The sequence below is a fragment of the Stegastes partitus genome, unplaced genomic scaffold, assembly GCF_000690725.1.
Source record: "Stegastes partitus isolate 25-593 unplaced genomic scaffold, Stegastes_partitus-1.0.2 Scaffold1751, whole genome shotgun sequence".
Classification (NCBI taxonomy): domain Eukaryota; kingdom Metazoa; phylum Chordata; class Actinopteri; family Pomacentridae; genus Stegastes; species Stegastes partitus.
This window is the reverse complement of record NW_007579482.1, coordinates 66,988-84,486: the sequence shown is the minus strand read 5'-3', so window position 1 is coordinate 84,486 and position 17,499 is coordinate 66,988. Positions and strand designations below refer to the sequence as shown.

The 17,499-nt window shown below is 41.2% G+C and overlaps 1 protein-coding gene across 1 annotated transcript; it reads left to right on the top strand.

Annotated features, from left to right (window-relative positions):
• Positions 1-5,994: 5,994 nt before the first annotated feature.
• Positions 5,995-14,508, top strand: LOC103372413 (zona pellucida-like domain-containing protein 1). Its single transcript, XM_008302049.1, has 10 exons — positions 5,995-6,100; positions 6,516-6,736; positions 7,072-7,253; positions 8,011-8,083; positions 8,251-8,348; positions 11,114-11,194; positions 11,284-11,455; positions 12,731-12,833; positions 13,232-13,261; positions 14,333-14,508. Exons 1-10 carry the CDS (start codon positions 5,995-5,997, stop codon positions 14,506-14,508), a joined length of 1,242 nt encoding a protein of 413 aa, XP_008300271.1.
• The last annotated feature ends 2,991 nt before the right edge of the window (positions 14,509-17,499 follow it).

Below are 17,499 nucleotides of genomic sequence, written 5' to 3'. Positions count from 1 at the left end.
GTACTATCACGTAGAAAATGTTTAGTTAGACAATACCAGATCTATCCTGTCTTTAATGCTTATGCCAGAGTTTCTCAAAGTTTCTAAGTCATGGCCTTTTCAAAATAAATAAAAAATGTTCCTCAAACCTCCGATGCCAGTCAAAGTAATTTCACCAACCTTTAACACTGAAAGGTTAAATGAGTTTGCAATTAAAAACGGACTCGTCTTATGAATCATCATCATAACCACTGATCATAAACCCCGTACAGCGCCGCCACTTTGCACTGCTGTTTAACAATCAAAATAACTGTTATATATTAATAAATACAAATATAAACGTTATATATTATATGTTATGTCAGAGCTAATGAAGATGGGCTTTACTATCTGTGAACCGCTTTTTCTCTTCTTGCAGCAGCTATATATTGCTCAGGCAGAGAATACATCCTCCTCTGAAGAATGTATTTGTCATGTATATAATGGCTATGTCACCAGGGAGGACCAGCTTATACAGGGATACTCTCCGAGGGACACTGAGAATGATGCAAAGACTTGGTTACTTGTATGCATGCCAAGTGATGATATTTTAGCCAACAAAAGCCGAAAGACTTGCCCTTTCATTTTGTCAAAGACTCAAAATTATTTGTGTGCCACTCAAACTGCTGAAGCGAGCACAGTATGACGGCACCCAGTCTAGCTTGATTTCACTCTTGATAAAGGATCGTCAGATCTTTCTCTGCAAGAGAGATCAGCACTAGTTTTAGGGGGATTCTTTTGTGGCCTTTTTCAAGTGGTGTATTTCCGCAAAAACTAAGTCGATGTTACATTTGATCTGCTGACGTTATCATCTCACGCACAGAAAATTTGTCAAACACAAAGAACTTGCACCTCTGAACTGCTCGTCACCCGTCGTACCTGTACGAAGGCTACTTAAGGCACAATGGGTCAAATATGCACTGTGAGACAGACAGCTGTAGGGTGTAGATTCAAATCAGTCATGTTTACTGACATCTCACTCTAACGTCTGTGATTGTCATAAGATCAGAACATCATGACAAAGGAGTATTCAGTTAAATGTGTTTATTGTCTCTGCTAGCTAAATACATGCAGTACATAAAATACAAATACTTACACTACTAATACTAGATGTTGATTCAGTTTAACTTCTCTTTGAGGCAGCAAGGTGGCATATTAATTATGAAATGCAGCAATAATGTCATCCTAAACTGTAAAAAGAAGTTGCAGTGGAATCAGTCCTCTTATTTACTTCATCATCATAATTATGGTGAAAGTGTTGAGCAGGATGAATGTCTCCAGTTGAGAACAAGATTATTCATTTCAGAGTTTTAGAACAACTTAAAAATAGCTTTAACCTAGACTAAATGAACTATGCAAGTTATACAGTGCTAAAAAAAAAAAATCCAGAGCGTGGACATCAGACCCTTGTACTCTGACATACAATCTGTCTGTTTGGAGTAATGGAGTGTAAAAAAACTACGACTACTAATACTGCTCCTACGATTACTACTACTACTACTACTGCTACTAGTTTGCATATTCTCCCCGTGCAGCGTGGGTTCTCTCCGGGTTCTCTGGCTTCCTCCCACAAGGTCCAAAAACATGTTGAGGTTAATTGGTGATTCTAAACTGTCCGTAGGTGTGAATGTGAGTGGTTGTGTGTCTCTAAGTGTAGCCCTAGTGAGGATTAAGTGGTGTATAGATGATGGATGGATGGATGATAATAATGTTATTATATATGTTGAGTTGAAAAATAAATAGAATGTATGTTTGTATAGACTAAATAGCAGGTGTCCTAATATTGCTCCATTAGGAATATTATGATCAGTCATTTGGGTCACCTAAACTGAACTGACCAATCATCCGTCAAGCTGAAGCGCTTCAGAAAGATCTGAACCAGCTGTAATGAAAAGGATCAAAACCTACGTAGTTAAAAAAAAAACAACAACAATATAATGATCAATAGAATCAAAAGCACCAAATTACTTTTATCAAGTGAGTTGAAAATGTCGTCCACAAGAGCAGCTCCAGTTTATTGTCCTATCAGCAGGTCTAACTTTCTGGTTGCTGTGGCTGAAGGACATTATTTTCCTCCAGGCAAAAGGCAGAGCTGCCCAGTGGTGCTCGGTTTTTAGACGTGCAGGTTAGCACATGGAACTGGTAGCACCTGTAGCTAATGATGTGCAGCAACGGGTCACCTATATGACACCTGCTCAATGATTTAAAACTCAAGGGAGCACTACAAAGGGCAGGCCAGAGTAGATGATGCAAATAGAGTTAGTGTTGTAGATACAGAAAAGGAAAAACCTCAATCAATCAGCCTGTAGGAGCTGTGTGATTGCAGCTGACAGATATCATGGCTGCTCAAAAGCATATCATTTAACCCTATTCAGCACTTTCATGTTAAAATGATAAAATCCACATGTGAAAGACGGAAACAGTGTCTGTCACTGGTACAGTGTATAACAGAGTGTACTGGAGAGGTGAGGACGCCGCTGTGCAGAATCACTCAGACAGTGTGTTATGTTCAAGTTGACAAGGAAAGAGTTTTGGACTTTGGACTCATGAAATGAGACTAGAGTATGTGTTTCATTCTGCTTTTGTTTGATGTATGCATGTATTTAGTTATTTATTTATTCTCTCTATTAATTGTATTTTCCTGTCTGTGTCTGCTTGTGTTGGCTGCAGCGTGGGTGAAATAGCCCGAGACAAATTTCCCACACCTGGGACAATAAAGTTAATCTTGAATCTTGAATTTGCTCTCATTAACAATCAGAAACAAAAACTGCAGGAAGACTAAACTGACAATACAGGCACCAAAGTAGAAATGTTATGCCACAGAGGTAAATATAAATGTGATAGCTCCACATGGGAGAGAATTTCCAAAGGAACTGAAAAGTGGAATTGTAAGACTTCAGAAAGATGAAAAGGGATTCAGACAGATCAGGGACCAACAAAAAAATCAGATGCAGCTGCAATCAGGAGGTCCAGAAGGAGCCGTAGTAGCACTAATCAGAGCTCCAAAAATGACGTCATGAACAGGGAACTATCTGCACAGTCTGGTTCTGACACAGCGGTTATCAATGAGTTCCTGTGGCAGCTCAGACAGTGTGATGGACAGACCATAATGCCACCACTGTGTAAGATTCTCGTGGATTAATAGTAGCAGCTGGATTTGCTTGAGTTCCTTGAACCTCTCATCCAAGAGGCTTCATCAGTCCTGACTGACTAGTTGGGAGTTCCAGATACTTATATCCTTAACGAGTCATTAGCACTGAGTTTTGGTTTCAGTTGGGGGTTTGTTGCTCCTCCTCCTCGTTATGTGGGTCGTTAGTGCTCCCCCTGACACAACGGGGTTCGTTAGGTTCTTCTATGGTTAGGTGTGAATGTGGTTTCATCTTCTTAGGACTGACAGAGCCACTGTATAAGAGTTTCTAAAGACAAAAAGTGAAAACTATGACCTGGACAAGTATGTCCACTGGCTTGAATCCAATTGAACACATTGGGGTAATTAAAAGAGAAATCAGAACCACACAACCGCTCCAGCAAAGGGCAAAAACTGTGAAGAATGGTAGAGCGTCTGTCTAGAAACTTCTGGACTCTGGTATCATCCATGTCGAGGACGGCAGAGTCTGTCATTATAACAAAGGTAGACGCTCAAAGCATTTAAAAATGATTGAAGGTGAATTGACTTTTGTTGCATTGTGTTCCTCCGGTTATATGAAGATAGCTGCTTGTTTCTTTGTTCAAACCAGAGTAAAACCTCAACACTGATAAAACTAGCTGTTAGTTTAAGTTGTTTAATAACCTCCATGCATTGCTTTGATCCCTTTTGCCAAGAAAATGTATAATTTCCCTTTTTTCCATAAAACGAGCAGCTTTGAACCACAGGTCGCCCATGGAAAGCATACGCTCACGTAGTCTCAGAATTCAGCCATAAGGAGATAATGTCGATTTATCTCTTTATGCAAAGTGATGAAAGGTTCCAAACGGCGTCTCTGGACTCTATGATCATCGTGTTCTTTTGACTCGGATGCTCTTGGACTGATAAGAACACTGGATCTTACTATCAGGCCTATAGAGTGTCGAGATGTGTTCTGGATAATTGAGGAGCTGGGGCGCTCTAGATGGTTATCAGTTCGCAGTGAAGCAAAGTACTATCTCAGTTCTTGGCCAAGATTCTCATAATTACAATTCATCTGGATTAGCAAGTCCTTACAAATTAGAAGCTGCCTTTCCCCAACTCTCAGTGCTCATGGATACCTTGAGCTGCAGAGAGCCGGTGCGGTCCATCGGCTTGTATTGGCTTCAGTGAGATGTTTTATACAGAAAGAGCCTGTGGACTACAATGTCCCATATTCTGCTTCAGCAGCCACGGACAATGGTTATAAAAACATGGTTAATCGTTGAAGAACTGACGGGGAAACCAAAGATACTTTTGATGAGGCGAGACAAACAAGGTAAGGGCGGATTACAACTAAAATGTGCTCCGATGAATTTAGTAAAGTACAATGTTAAATACTCTATATAGTTTTTACGACCAGATTGCCGTGAAGCTGCCACAGAGACCAACCTTTACTGAAGCTAGCCTGAGCGATCTAAACAAGAAATAAATGTAATGAATGGAAGTTCAAATGATCACGACACAGAAACCAAACAAGTGCTTCTGTCTTTTTCCGTTGGACCTTAACTGAGACGTTTGCTGGAAACTTTAACTCCTTTCATCTCATATTCTACATTCATAAAATCCCTGGGTGTCTCCTGTCTGCACAGCCATCACATGCACTGCTTTCCATATAGAAGCTGGAACAGGGTCTGACTGATCCCCTGAAACTCTAAGAACTTTGCTTTCATTTGCTTTGGCCTCTTTATGTGGTGGGAGTCCTGTGACCAGGAATCAAAGTTTGGGCATCAGGTAGGAGGCCGGCAGCAGCTCGCAGCCCCACCGAGCAGATTGCCTGCTGCTGTGCTGACTGAGAACTGCTGTACACAAAGCACCAAAAGTGTGGATTCCAGGGGCCAAGGGCCTGTGTGGCAGGTCCCTGCACTCCCCGACTGGCCTGTGGAGAAAGGAACGGCTCAGTCAGCAGGCCAGGTCCACAGCAGCGATGAAAAGATAATTTTCTCCCCCCCACCTCATGCGGCGTCAAACCATTTGTGAGCAGTGACAGAGCCAGATTGGACCGAAAGGATATGAGTGGGAAACTTTAAAACCTGCTCATGTTTCTACAGACGTGAAAGGATTTGTATAACACATTCAGATTTGATGGACTTTCCCATGTTCGCTCTGGACAGCCCTTTTTTGTTGACATGTTCAAATAATGAATCTCTTATGTGTAGGATCCCTTTTTCCCCCCTGCGCCCGACTCCTGTTTCTAGTAGTCGGGTAGGGATGCTGTGCGGACCATTCCATCGTCTGTCCCAAGCTTATGGAGAACCGCTGACTTGCTGGCTTCCAGGAACCAGGGTGAGTGGTTCTGCCTCTTATAGACCAACAGTCTGTCTTTTTTTTATCTCCGACACAATCTGGTAGAAAATTGCTGCAATTCATATAATTAAATTTTAGCTTCCTCAGACCTGAGTCCCTGTATTTCTGACTGACAATGATCATGTGACAAAAGCTTTTCACAGGTCAGTAAGTCAGACACACAGACATGCATAAGGCTTTGTAATAGATGAAGTGACTGTAGTATATTTTAAAGCATCACTTCTTATAACTTTGGCATAAAAGCTGCATGTGCTCGGACCTCATTTAACTTGATGTTTGACTGTTTTAAATGTGTTTGGCAGCGTTATGAAAGACATAAACTGTTAGAGGATTATAGAAAACTTTGCCTCTGACATCAGCATGTTTGTAAAAGAATATCTTTGGCTTTGAACATAATTAAACATTTCTGTTTACCCACTTTTAAAGGATTGATTTTCTTTGGCGACAGGTGAAACTTATCGGCTGAATTTCTTACACTACCTTCTTGTCCCGTTCCAGGTGCTGAAATGGAACATATATTATTGATTCTTCTACTGTTTAGTAAGACCTTTTCAGTTGAAGCTCAGTTCAATGGATACAACTGTGACGCCAACTTTCACAGCCGCTTCCCTGGTAAGGAACTCAAAGCTGCAGACACGGATTAACGCTTTTTTGTTTCAGAATTAATGGATAAAAATTATAATATGTTTTTTGAAGGAGATGTGTTGTCAGACAAGCTACAAATTCAGAATAGGTGATATTAGCATGTTTGTCCCGCAACAGTTCATAACCTGATGGGAATAAAAATGAACTTTTTATTGTAGACTGTAGTCCCAGAGCTGCACTTCTGCTTAAAACATACTTTCTCACAAAAACCTCAACTTTTAGGAACAAAATCTAAATTGAACACAAGACCAAAGTTATTTATTCTCTAAAAAGAAAAGAGAGACGTATCTCACCAACATAACAAAATGACTTTGTGGCTCATTTCATGTGCCTGTATTTACTCGTGTGTGTGTGTGTGTGTGTGTGTGCGTGTCTCTTGCAGCGGAGAGGGATATCAGTGTGTATTGTGGGGTTCAGACCATCACCCTCAAAATCAACTTCTGCCCCGTTCTCTTCTCTGGCTACACCGACTCCGACCTGGCCCTCAATGGTCGCCATGGAGACGCCCACTGCAGAGGATTCATCAATAACAATACCTTTCCCACCGTTGTGATCTTTAGTATCAGCCTGGCGACGCTGGAGTCCTGTGGTAATTCCCTGGTGGTAAGAATAACTGGAATGGTAAAATAATAATAATAATAACAAGAAATAGTTTTAGAGAGCGTCTCTCCGACTGCAAACCGTTGATTATGGATTTTAACTTTTTTTTTCCAGAAAATACTGACATTTAAGATGTAATTTTACTTCAGGGATCTGATCATTTAAGACTGTGAATCCATGCATTACAGACAGTTTTCCCTGAAAGATCTGTTCTCCAGTAAACAGGGTTTAGGTTGGGGATTAGTGAGGTTCGGTCCGGTGTGACCATAGTAAGATAGAGGTCTGCCACCAAGCCAGCAGAGGACGTGTTTTAATCACTCTCATATTGTTTGCTGCAGGTGTCCACAGCTCAAGGACCCAACGCTTACGGGAACCTGTCCCTGGTACAAATTGGAAACATATCGGGGTATATCGACACGCCAGACCCCCCAACTATCATCAGCTACCTGCCGGGTCTGCTGTACAAGTTCAGCTGCAGCTACCCCCTGGAATACCTGGTCAACAACACACAGCTGGCCTCGTAAGTCTCTCTCACACGACTGCTTCCAAACTAGCTGTTGGTGGTCGTGAATTTTTAAATCTTTGACCGAGGAAGTCATCAAGGAGCAGGTTTGGCAGCTGAAGTACATGCAAAGGACAAACGACTTCACTTTAATGCAGAATGGTTGCACAGCATAGTAGAAAAACACCAAAATAAAATAAATAAAAATAAATAGCTGAATGATTTCTGTTGGGTCCCCGCCAACCCCAGGATGTATAAAATATTCAGTCTAGGTATGATGCATGTAGAGACAACAGGGTCAAAATAGCTTGATTCTCAGCTTCACACAAGTTCTGGGACTATCGTGTTTTAGTTCTGTCACGTTTCATACATCTGAAGTTATCTTGCTTCTAAAGTTTTTAGCTTTTTGTAATGTCAGTGGATCTGGTAGGGGAATAATTTTCCAGAGCTGGTGTACACAGTAATGGCAGGTATGGTTATGAAATGTTTGATTGATTTTAAGTAATTCTTTCAAGTTCTAAATTGTAAAGGCTTGTCTATAGGCTTTATGGCTCAGAAGAAACTGAAGAGACTGTGGAAGTCTACGTATGTCAGTAGCTGAACACAGTAAAGTGACAGAGTTTAATGTTTGTTCTTTGTTATTAATAATGTGATAAACAAGTAAAATAAAATCTAGAATTATTTTGAAATATTGTCATCTGAAATACTGGACTCACTTTTCAAAATCTATTCAGCACCTTTGATGTAAATATATTTCTTTTAATCTTGATTGAAGGTCAGCTGCTGCCATCTCAGTGAAGGAGAGCAACGGTACTTTCATCAGCACATTGAATCTACTGCTTTACAACGTAAGTTCACAGAAGACCTGGACCTGTTCAACAAGCCATGTATAATACACAAGAAGCTCATCAGCTATATAGATTCTTAACCTGCACTTTTTAAGTCTATAATTCCAACAATTTCCAAAGAAGGATGACACACACCAGATAATAATGTTATTGTGGTTTATGTCCAGGACTCATCGTACATTCAGCAGCTGTCCATCCCCATGGCAGGACTGACTTTGAAGACACGGGTTTTCGCGGCTGTAAGAGCCAGCAACCTGGATAAGAGGTATTTAATCCAGCCGCTCAGTCTAAACTGCAGATTACGTTTGCTTCTTTCCTAAGTCTGTCATACTGTATAGTTGTCGACCATTTCTGGCTACAACAGAATTTGTGCGACATTTCTTACATTTCAAGTGATTCAAAACCAAATGAACATTTGTATCAGTTGTTAAACGGTAATGAAACAAGTTGACCAGTAGGGTTTTGGCTTCTCTGTAAATTTAAAAACAGTTTTGAACAGTTTAGATTAATTATATTATAAATACAGGTCCCACAGTAGGACAGATGACAGACTAAGTCCTCCTCAGAACAGAGGACAGCAGTTTTACACAAACATCTGGAGAGATGTTCTGCTATTCTCAGGACTGTGTTTCCGAGCTGCTCTTTGGTGGAGGACTGGCGTTACTCTGCTCTTCTTTTTGAAATATCCCAAAAGGGTTTAATCAGATGTACGTCAGGTGACATAGCTCATCATCGTTGTCACATTTTCTTTTGTTGATAGTTCATGCTGGAAGATTCCTCTTCTGCAGAAGTTCTGCAGACTTGGAATCATCTTGTCAGCCTTTTGCACTCATGCAGCCTCATGCCATCACATCTCCAGCTCTGTGCTTGACTCTCAGGACGATGCATTCACTGTGGTAGTCGTGGTGAGGTTCAGGCCGAACATATCTTGGTTATCTGGTTTCTTATCTTGTTCTTTAGCAAAGTATCATGTTGCAATTTTGTGCCAAAGAGCAAGCAAGATGTTTTTTTTTTTTCTTGGACACCATCCATAGACTGATTATACACAGCATCTGAGTTGTCATTGAAACTCAGACTACTGAGAGCAAGGTTGTGCAAACAGTTCACTCTCTGCAGTGTCGTCTTAAGAGGCTGGCTGCAGCAGCTCTGATTAGTGGCATTATAGCTCATCCTGTACCTCCTCATTACTACTGTAACTGCACTTCAGCTGATTCTCAGTAGAAGCACAGCTGAAGCATTCAATCCTTGTGTCCTTTTTCTCACCATCATGTTTTTAAAATATATTTTTGGGGCTTTTTTGCCTTTATTTAGGGCAGTGGAGATAGACAGGAAAGGGGGGAGAAGAACGGGGAGAGACCAAAGGGTCATGAGCGGGAGTCAAACCCACGACTGCTGCGTTGGGGAACTATAGCCTGTTTGTGGGTCGCCTACTCAGCTCGCCCCACAATCATCTGTTTTCATTCCTCTGACAATTCTTTTGCATGTGAGGCAATGATGCAGACATGTAGATGGATACAGCCCAGTTTACAGGTCATTTAAAACCATGTGTATGTTGGTAGACTAATTGGAAATCACAGATGTGCTCAGTTAAGTTTCAGTGACCACACGTCTTTTTGTTACACTGATTTTCTACTTTGGGGCCTGTATTTTTAGTATACTGTTTCTAGAGTATTTCTTTTTGATTGCTCATCGGACAAAACGCAGTACTTGTGTTGTCAAGAATTTTGGCTAAATTGGCTACATACAGTTTCTTTTTTTTTTCTTTTTTTGTTGAAGGATTTGACTTTTAGGAGATATCACACAGGGGTGCAGTCACTCCTGTTCTACACTATATTTATTTGTTTCTTTTGCTCCCCATTGACTGCTGTATTTATCAGTTGATGCTCCTCCCGAGGTTCACATAAATTATTTGCAGCATCCCAACAGCTATACTTACTGCAAGACCCAATGATTCATTAATTATGTTTTTTAATTAGTAGCACTACATTATCAACTCTGAAAAAAATTAAAAGAAGGACAAACGGTGGGAAGGAACCAAACTATCGTCTACAAACCATCAGGGGGAAGATGATGATCAGTGACCATCTGGGCTTGTTTCAGGATGGGTGGAACAGGGCAAATGAAATTGTGTGAAGGGTGAATAAAGCAGGTCATGTACAGGGCTAGTCTTGAAAACAGTTTTCTTCCATCAGCTGGAAAACTCTTTCTTGCCTCCAATGACTGGATTTTCCAACAAGACAAACCTCTTGCCACATGGCAAGGTCAGTTAAAGCCTGGATGGAGAACCAGAATACTGGAACCATGCCTTGGCCTGCTCAATCACCAGATCTACATCCAATTGAAAACCTGTGGAAAATCATCAAATGCAGAATGGAGAACCACAAGACCAAAAACAAAGCAAATTTGTTTGAATTTGTGCAACAGGAATGGGCTGCTGTGACAGCAGAACAATGTCAGAATCTGGTGGAGAGCAGCCAAGACGCATGGCTGCAGTCATCAGAAACAAGGGTTATGCATCAAGTACTAACTCCTGTGTGCATCATGTGACTAAAACAGACAGAAAAGAAAACATGGAATTCCTAAAAGCACCAGGCATTAAAATGAACAAGAAATTGAAGAAAACAAGGGTAGTCTAGTAATTTTTTCCCATGCCTGTGTGTCAAAGTAGCATCCACAAAGATGGCAGGCCATGGGTTTCCCAGCAATGCATTGCATTATAACAATATTGCCAATGTTATTAGGATTAGGGTAATGTTGTGTATGTACACTGCTTTGTCATGCTTCCTACATGTTACTGGTGTACGTGTTGTAGACAGAAATTACACTTCCCTACAAAAAGAATTTGTAGTATATAAAGTACATAACTGGATTTCCCTGAGGGTAGAACTGTGATGTAGCATCATATTTGTACTGACAGCACCTGTAGAAGGAGAGATGAGTAACGGTGTCCTAGCAGTTCTCCACGTCTACGTAAACCATTTGCATTTAAATCCCAGAGCTCTGGATTCAATCATTTTTAATGTTGAATAGATGGAATGTTCTAATGGACTACTGTTACACCACACCATCTGGAAACCCTAACGATGACCTCCGCTACGATCTCTTCTTTAGGTAACTCCAATTTTAAATCTAATCACTGATTTTTGTTTTATTTGTTTTTCTCTCTAATAATTCTGTCCAAATTTACTTTCCTGGGCCAGCTGTGAAAAAGATCCTCAGACCACTGTCTTTGAGAATGGAAAGAGCCAAATGGGTCGCTTTGCCTTTGAAGTATTCCGCTTTGTAAAGCACAAGAACCAGAAGATGTCCACCGTCTTCCTGCACTGCGTCACCAAGCTGTGTCGAGCCGACGACTGTCCGATGCTCATGCCAGTGAGACTAAAGCAGGGCACTTACACACAGACACATGACAAACACTTAACCCATTTCCAGCTTCATTTCACGAGGGAAACATGCTGGAGACACTTGATGTTTCAGCATATTTCAGGTGGATTTACTTGCTCTCTCTCATACATCAGGATTAGCTTCAAGTCCATCTAACATCTATGGCAGGTGTCCATACAAACATTATAAACACGTTCTGCTTGCTGTAATCATTCCTCCTGTTCGTACTGGCCCTGAGCAGATCCCTTCTTACAGTAGTTTCAGTATATATGGGTGGAACTTAAGTTTTTTTTGTTTGTTTTTTTTTTTTGGTGAAAAAAATACTTTCCAAATTGTAGCTAAAAGTAGTTTGAGGCTTCAACAATCTCTGTTCGTCTAATCAGGTGGGCATCTCTCAAAACAGGCTTTCTAGGACTAAATTACTTCTTTCTTTCCACCACAGCCAAGCACCAAAACCCTAGTGGGTGTCCATCCATCTGCAGTTTGAGCAGGGGCAATATGAGGAGGTGGAATGATGCATAAATAAAAACGTGTTACATTGTTCATATGACACAGATATCATTGTGAGATGAACTTTGACACTGCATCATTCTGCATTGTTTTTTTTCTGTTAATGCTTCTGCACTTTTATTCGGTGGTGATCGGCATGCAGGACTTTAAGTTGTACTGGAGTATTATACACAGGTTTACTCATTTAAAAGACCTAAATAATGCTGATTCCACTAACACTGTTAATCGGTGTCTAATTCTCAAAATTGATTTAAATGTAGTTGGAACTCATGACAATTAATGAAAGGTCAAATTACATTTACACACCTGGGTCATAACAATGTGACTGCCTTCAGACTAACAACTTGTGGAAGAATGTCAGTCCTAGTTGCTAGAGTGCAGGCCATTTATATTCCTGCTCACATTTCCAAGCTGTGTTTCATTCGCACCTAAGTGACTGTAGCTAATGGCATTTTGGAATCTATAAATGTGGTCAGCACAGTCAGTCCACATACTTCTCAGAAAGTCACTGGACTGTTCCATCACCCATATCTACTTAGTTAAAATATCAAACTTAAATAAACACGGAGGACAACACATGTAGAAGAATTCTTCAAATCACCAGGAGACACATCCAGACGACGTTAATGAATCATGTTGGACATGCAGTATGTTTCTCCTAAATACCAGATGGTGAGAACGTGAGAACACATTAAAGGGATCTCATTGTGCCACATTAACTTTCTCTACCTTTTTTCTTTTCTTTTTCCATAGATCTGTGGCAGCAGGAAAAAGAGAGATGTTGCTGAAGGAAAGGAATCAAATGGTGCATCAGGAAACGCCGTTCTGACTGCTGGACCGATCATCACTCGGAGTGGTAGAGTTTGATTACCTCCTCTTGTTATTCCTTTTCCTCAGAGTGTGTTTCCCACCAAACAACCTCCTTTTCCTGTCTGAGGAGTGCAGTTTCCTCAACTGGAACACAACACCTTATAACATAACGCAGCTCCATAAAGGCTTCTTTCATTTCTTCTCCTTTGCTGTAACAACAACAGTTGCACCGACTGTTTAATTCTGCAATAATTCTGGACATACTAAATGGTACCAGAGTGAGTCAAACTTGAGATCTGACACTGGTATGTTGACTGATAGTTAGAAATGACCAGTCAGACATACTGTTGTCCCAGGCCGTGTACTGGATATGAACACATTGGACTGTACCGACTCTGATGAATAGTTGTTACCCTGAACCGTCCTTTACTCTTTCTTTCACAGATGAAACACCAACCAACAACTCTCAGCTGGGTAAGCCATCACACACTTTTATATTGTCTGGAATGACACTTTCAAGATAAGATAAGATAAAATAAGACTTTATTAGTCCCTCTGTGGGGAAATTTGCAGCGTTACAGCAGCAAAGACAGCGCAAACATTAAAAGAACGTAGTGCACAAAATATATACAGACCAAAATATGTAAGCACTAGTTCTAAAAAATAGCATTATTGCACATACTAGTGGAACTGCACTGATTTTTGATGAGTGGAAACACCGAGAGTATTAATATTGCACAGATTGTATGTAAGTAGAGTATTAACAAAAGAGCATATGTTCTAATGTATGTAGAAAAATATGTATTGTATCAGTCACAGAATGTGTTGGTGTTGTACCAAGAGAAGTATGATTTCAAAAATAATAATAATTAAAAAAAAAAAAAAAAAAAACCTGCAGATTTTCAAATTTAGGAAAAAATGTCTCCTATTCTCTTCTACTGTATCATATCTCCTAATGCTCTGATATAAGTTAACTGCCCTTCCTCCATCAGTCTGCCTTTTTTAAGTTAAATGACTTATTTTGCAACACAACACAGAATGATGATTGAAAACTCCCCATAAGAGAATCTGATTGCCGTCTTATACAGTAGGAGCACAGAGGGTACTTATTTAAATGTGTCTGGTTTCTCTCTATAAGACTGTAAGGTGCCCTGAGATGACTTGTTTTGTGAATTGGTTCTGTATAAATAAAACTGAATTGAACTGAATCGAATAGTTATTTCAGTTGAGAAAAAAGGAAAGTTTATGTGCTCCAGAAGCTGCACACATTGTGGCTTTGTTATATTCTTGTGTATCTGACTAAGGTCAGTGAAGAACTTGCTGTCTGTGCTGTAAGCTGGAAATGTTTCTCCACGACATTGAAAGCTGTGTAATATTTCTCAAGAATGAAAGAAATAAACCCATCAAATACATTGTACACCACCCGTAGTGGCTTCAGTACGATGGATATTGTCTTTACTTTGTATGATTTTAGGAGCAAGTATTGAAAAGACGGCACGAATACAAATGGTTCTGAACTGCTTCTTTGTGTTTGTGCTGCTTTAGCCCATCTGAAAACTCCAGTGTTTCAGATGAACACAGTGACAAGCGCGCTCATCTCAGGCGTGATCATTCTGGGCGTCATGAGCGTTTGCTTCTTCATCTTCTCCCTCACCCTCCTCAAAGGGAAGAGCGCTCCTGTCAGCACCCTGTCTGGAGTCCGCAATCCAGCGTTCAACTGAGAGCCTGAACCAGCTCGCTGCAGAAACTCCTCCACAGCTCACAGCGCTGAAGCGGGAGGCGAAGGACAGACGTGACACGGTGTTTGTGCATGTAGTCATTTTACAGGAGAAAAAAAGTATTGATTTAGTTAATTATGACCAGGTCTGTACGATGTGCATTAGTGTAGAAGTAAAGCAGGATTTTTTATATGTTGTTCTGTGCTTTGTGTTTTAACCACATGGAGGGCCAAGCCTCGGCCTGCGTGTGATTGTTTGTCATGCAGCTTTAACCCACATAGCGGGGACACTCATAACTTAATTCAATACCTCAGCTATACAGCTTTCATTGCAGGGCACAGGGTCAATTATAAGTCTATGATTATCTGGCAAAACTCACACTTCCTGTTTAGAAGCTGAAAGATAGGAGCACTTCATTAAAAATATAACTGAAGACAACGAGAAAAAAAAACTCTAGTGTATAAAATTTAAGGTAAAACCTTTGACTTAGTGACTAAATGAGCTAAATGCTCAGTCTTAAGCATAAAGCTTTTAAAGTTTTCTTGACATAAAATTGAAAATGTAAAGGTATATTGATATAATAATTGGAATAAATGTTTAATTTATTAATATTGTTACATATTAGAGAGGTAGTCTTATTAATAAACATCTAATAGGTCTGTTCTACCTAAATATGTATTTTACTCACTCTGCAAAGATTTTTTTTGCAACGTGGTAGCAATAAACTTGTTTGTTCAATTTAATATGTACAAGTACCTGTTGTAATTGTGTGTAACGTTCCCAAAATGTATTCCTACAATGCCATTGATGATTCCTGAAATGTTCCAACTGTGTGCAATTGTGCATGTTGCAAATATTGCACTTTGACTTGTGATTAAACTGGCCTGGTGTCATATTTCTAAATACACAGAATGAATTCCTTTTAAACTCAACTGCAGAACTTCAGACAGTCACAATAGGTGGTGGCAATGAAGTCAGATGTTCTTCAATAAAAAAAAATTAAAAAAAAGAAATTAAAAATCAAACAAACAAAATTAAACACAAATTTAATTTGCTTTAATTTGCTAGTGTACAAACCAGCTTACTTACTGTGACATCTAGTGTATTTGAATATTGTTTAGTCAGATTTAGGGGAGATTAATCCATCCATCATCTATACACCTTAATCCTCACTAGGGTCATGGGGGGCTGGAGTCTATCCCAGCTGACTCAGGGTGAAGGCAGGTTCACCTGGACAGGTAACCAGTCTATCACAGGGCTACACTTAGAGACAGACAACCAAGCACACTCACATTCACACCTACGAACAATTTAGAACAGGGGTGTCCAATCCTGGTCCTCGAGGGCCACAGTCCTGCATGTTTCAGATGTTTCCCTCCATCACACCTGATTCACATGATCAGGATCGTTATCAGGCGTCTGCAGAGCTTGATGATGCGGTGATTATTTGAATCAGGTGTGTTGGAAGAGGGAAACATCTAAAACATGCAGGATTGTGGCCCTCGAGGACCAGGATTGGACACCCCTGATTTAGAATCACCAATTAGCCTTGACATGTTTCTGGACTGTGTGGGAGGAAGCCACCTTGTTGTACAGGGCTGGACCCTCTTTTGTCTTCAGAACTGTCTTAATTCTTTGTGGCATCAATAAAACAAGATGCTGGAAACATTCTTCACAGATTTTGATCCACATGGCAGCTTCATGTAGTTACTGCAAATTTGTTGGCTGCACATCCATGAGGCAAACCTCCTGTTCCACCGTTATTGAAGAAAACACGTAGGAATTACCTTTTTATTCATGGTACACCTCATGAGGCTGGAGCAGAGCAGGACACTGTATTGTTTTGGTTTATCTGCTGGAAAGGTCATGAATGTAAATCAATCACAGAGCTACACCCAGCCATTGTCTTCAACAACAAAAAGTTAAGGCTCAGATCTCTCTGTGTGTCTTGTCACATTTTCCTTTAAAGCATTCACGTGTCTGACATTTATTAGGATCAAGGCAACACTGTCCAGTTCATGACCCCCCAGCCCTTGACTGTCTCCCTCTCTTCTCTCTGCCTCTCTCTCCTCCTTGTTCACTCCCAGTCACCCCAGTCCTGCTCAGCCTGTCTGATTGCAGGTATTGGAGACAGCTGTGGGGATCGGCTCATCGGCACTCAATTATCCACCTCCTGCTATAAAGCTCAGCTCATTCGTCCACACACCGCCAGACCATAGACCTTCATGTTTCTGCCAGTCCCTGCTCTGTCTCCTGTCTGCCTCTCCTGAGCCTCTGCCACCTGGACCCCCTGCATCAGCAACACACTCTCCACCCTGATCCTCCCCCAGCCAGCCTTCTCCTGCCACTGCTCTCCAGTCTGCTTCCAGCCTGCACCCCTCAACCAGTCTTCTCCCGTCTCTGATCCCCAACCTGTTTCCTGCCTGCATTCCCCGAGCCAGCCTGTACCTGTCCCCAGCCTTGTTCCAGCTTCTTCCCAACCCTCACCAGATCCTGGATTCCCCCAGCCCGTCTGCCCCCTTTCAGCTTCTGTAACTTGGTTTCTTCGTTGCCGGCCTCCAAAGGGGCTCCGCCTCTTTTGACGCCAGTCCCTAGTCTGGACTCTCGAGGGAATCCATCTCCTTCGTCGCCAGCCTTCTGAGGGTTCCTGTGTCGTTCATCACCGGCCCCCAACCCGACCACCCAAAGGTGTCCGTCTCATCCGTTGCTGGTCTCCAGTCCGACCACCCAAGAGTCCCCGTCACATCTGTATCTGGCCTTCCTATGGGTTCCATCACCAGCCTCCAGCCCAACCACCTGAGGGCCTCAGTCCTGTCCGCCGTCAGCCTCCCGGCGGGATTTTATTTATTGCTTATAGTGCTACCAAACATTTAGGGAATGTAGATATAAAAATAAAAACAGACCAAAATATATACGAGGTGTGTCAGAAAAGTTCCAGGATTGGTGTCACAAAAGAGCTTAGCTATCATCCTCCTGTCTCCCACCACCTCCATC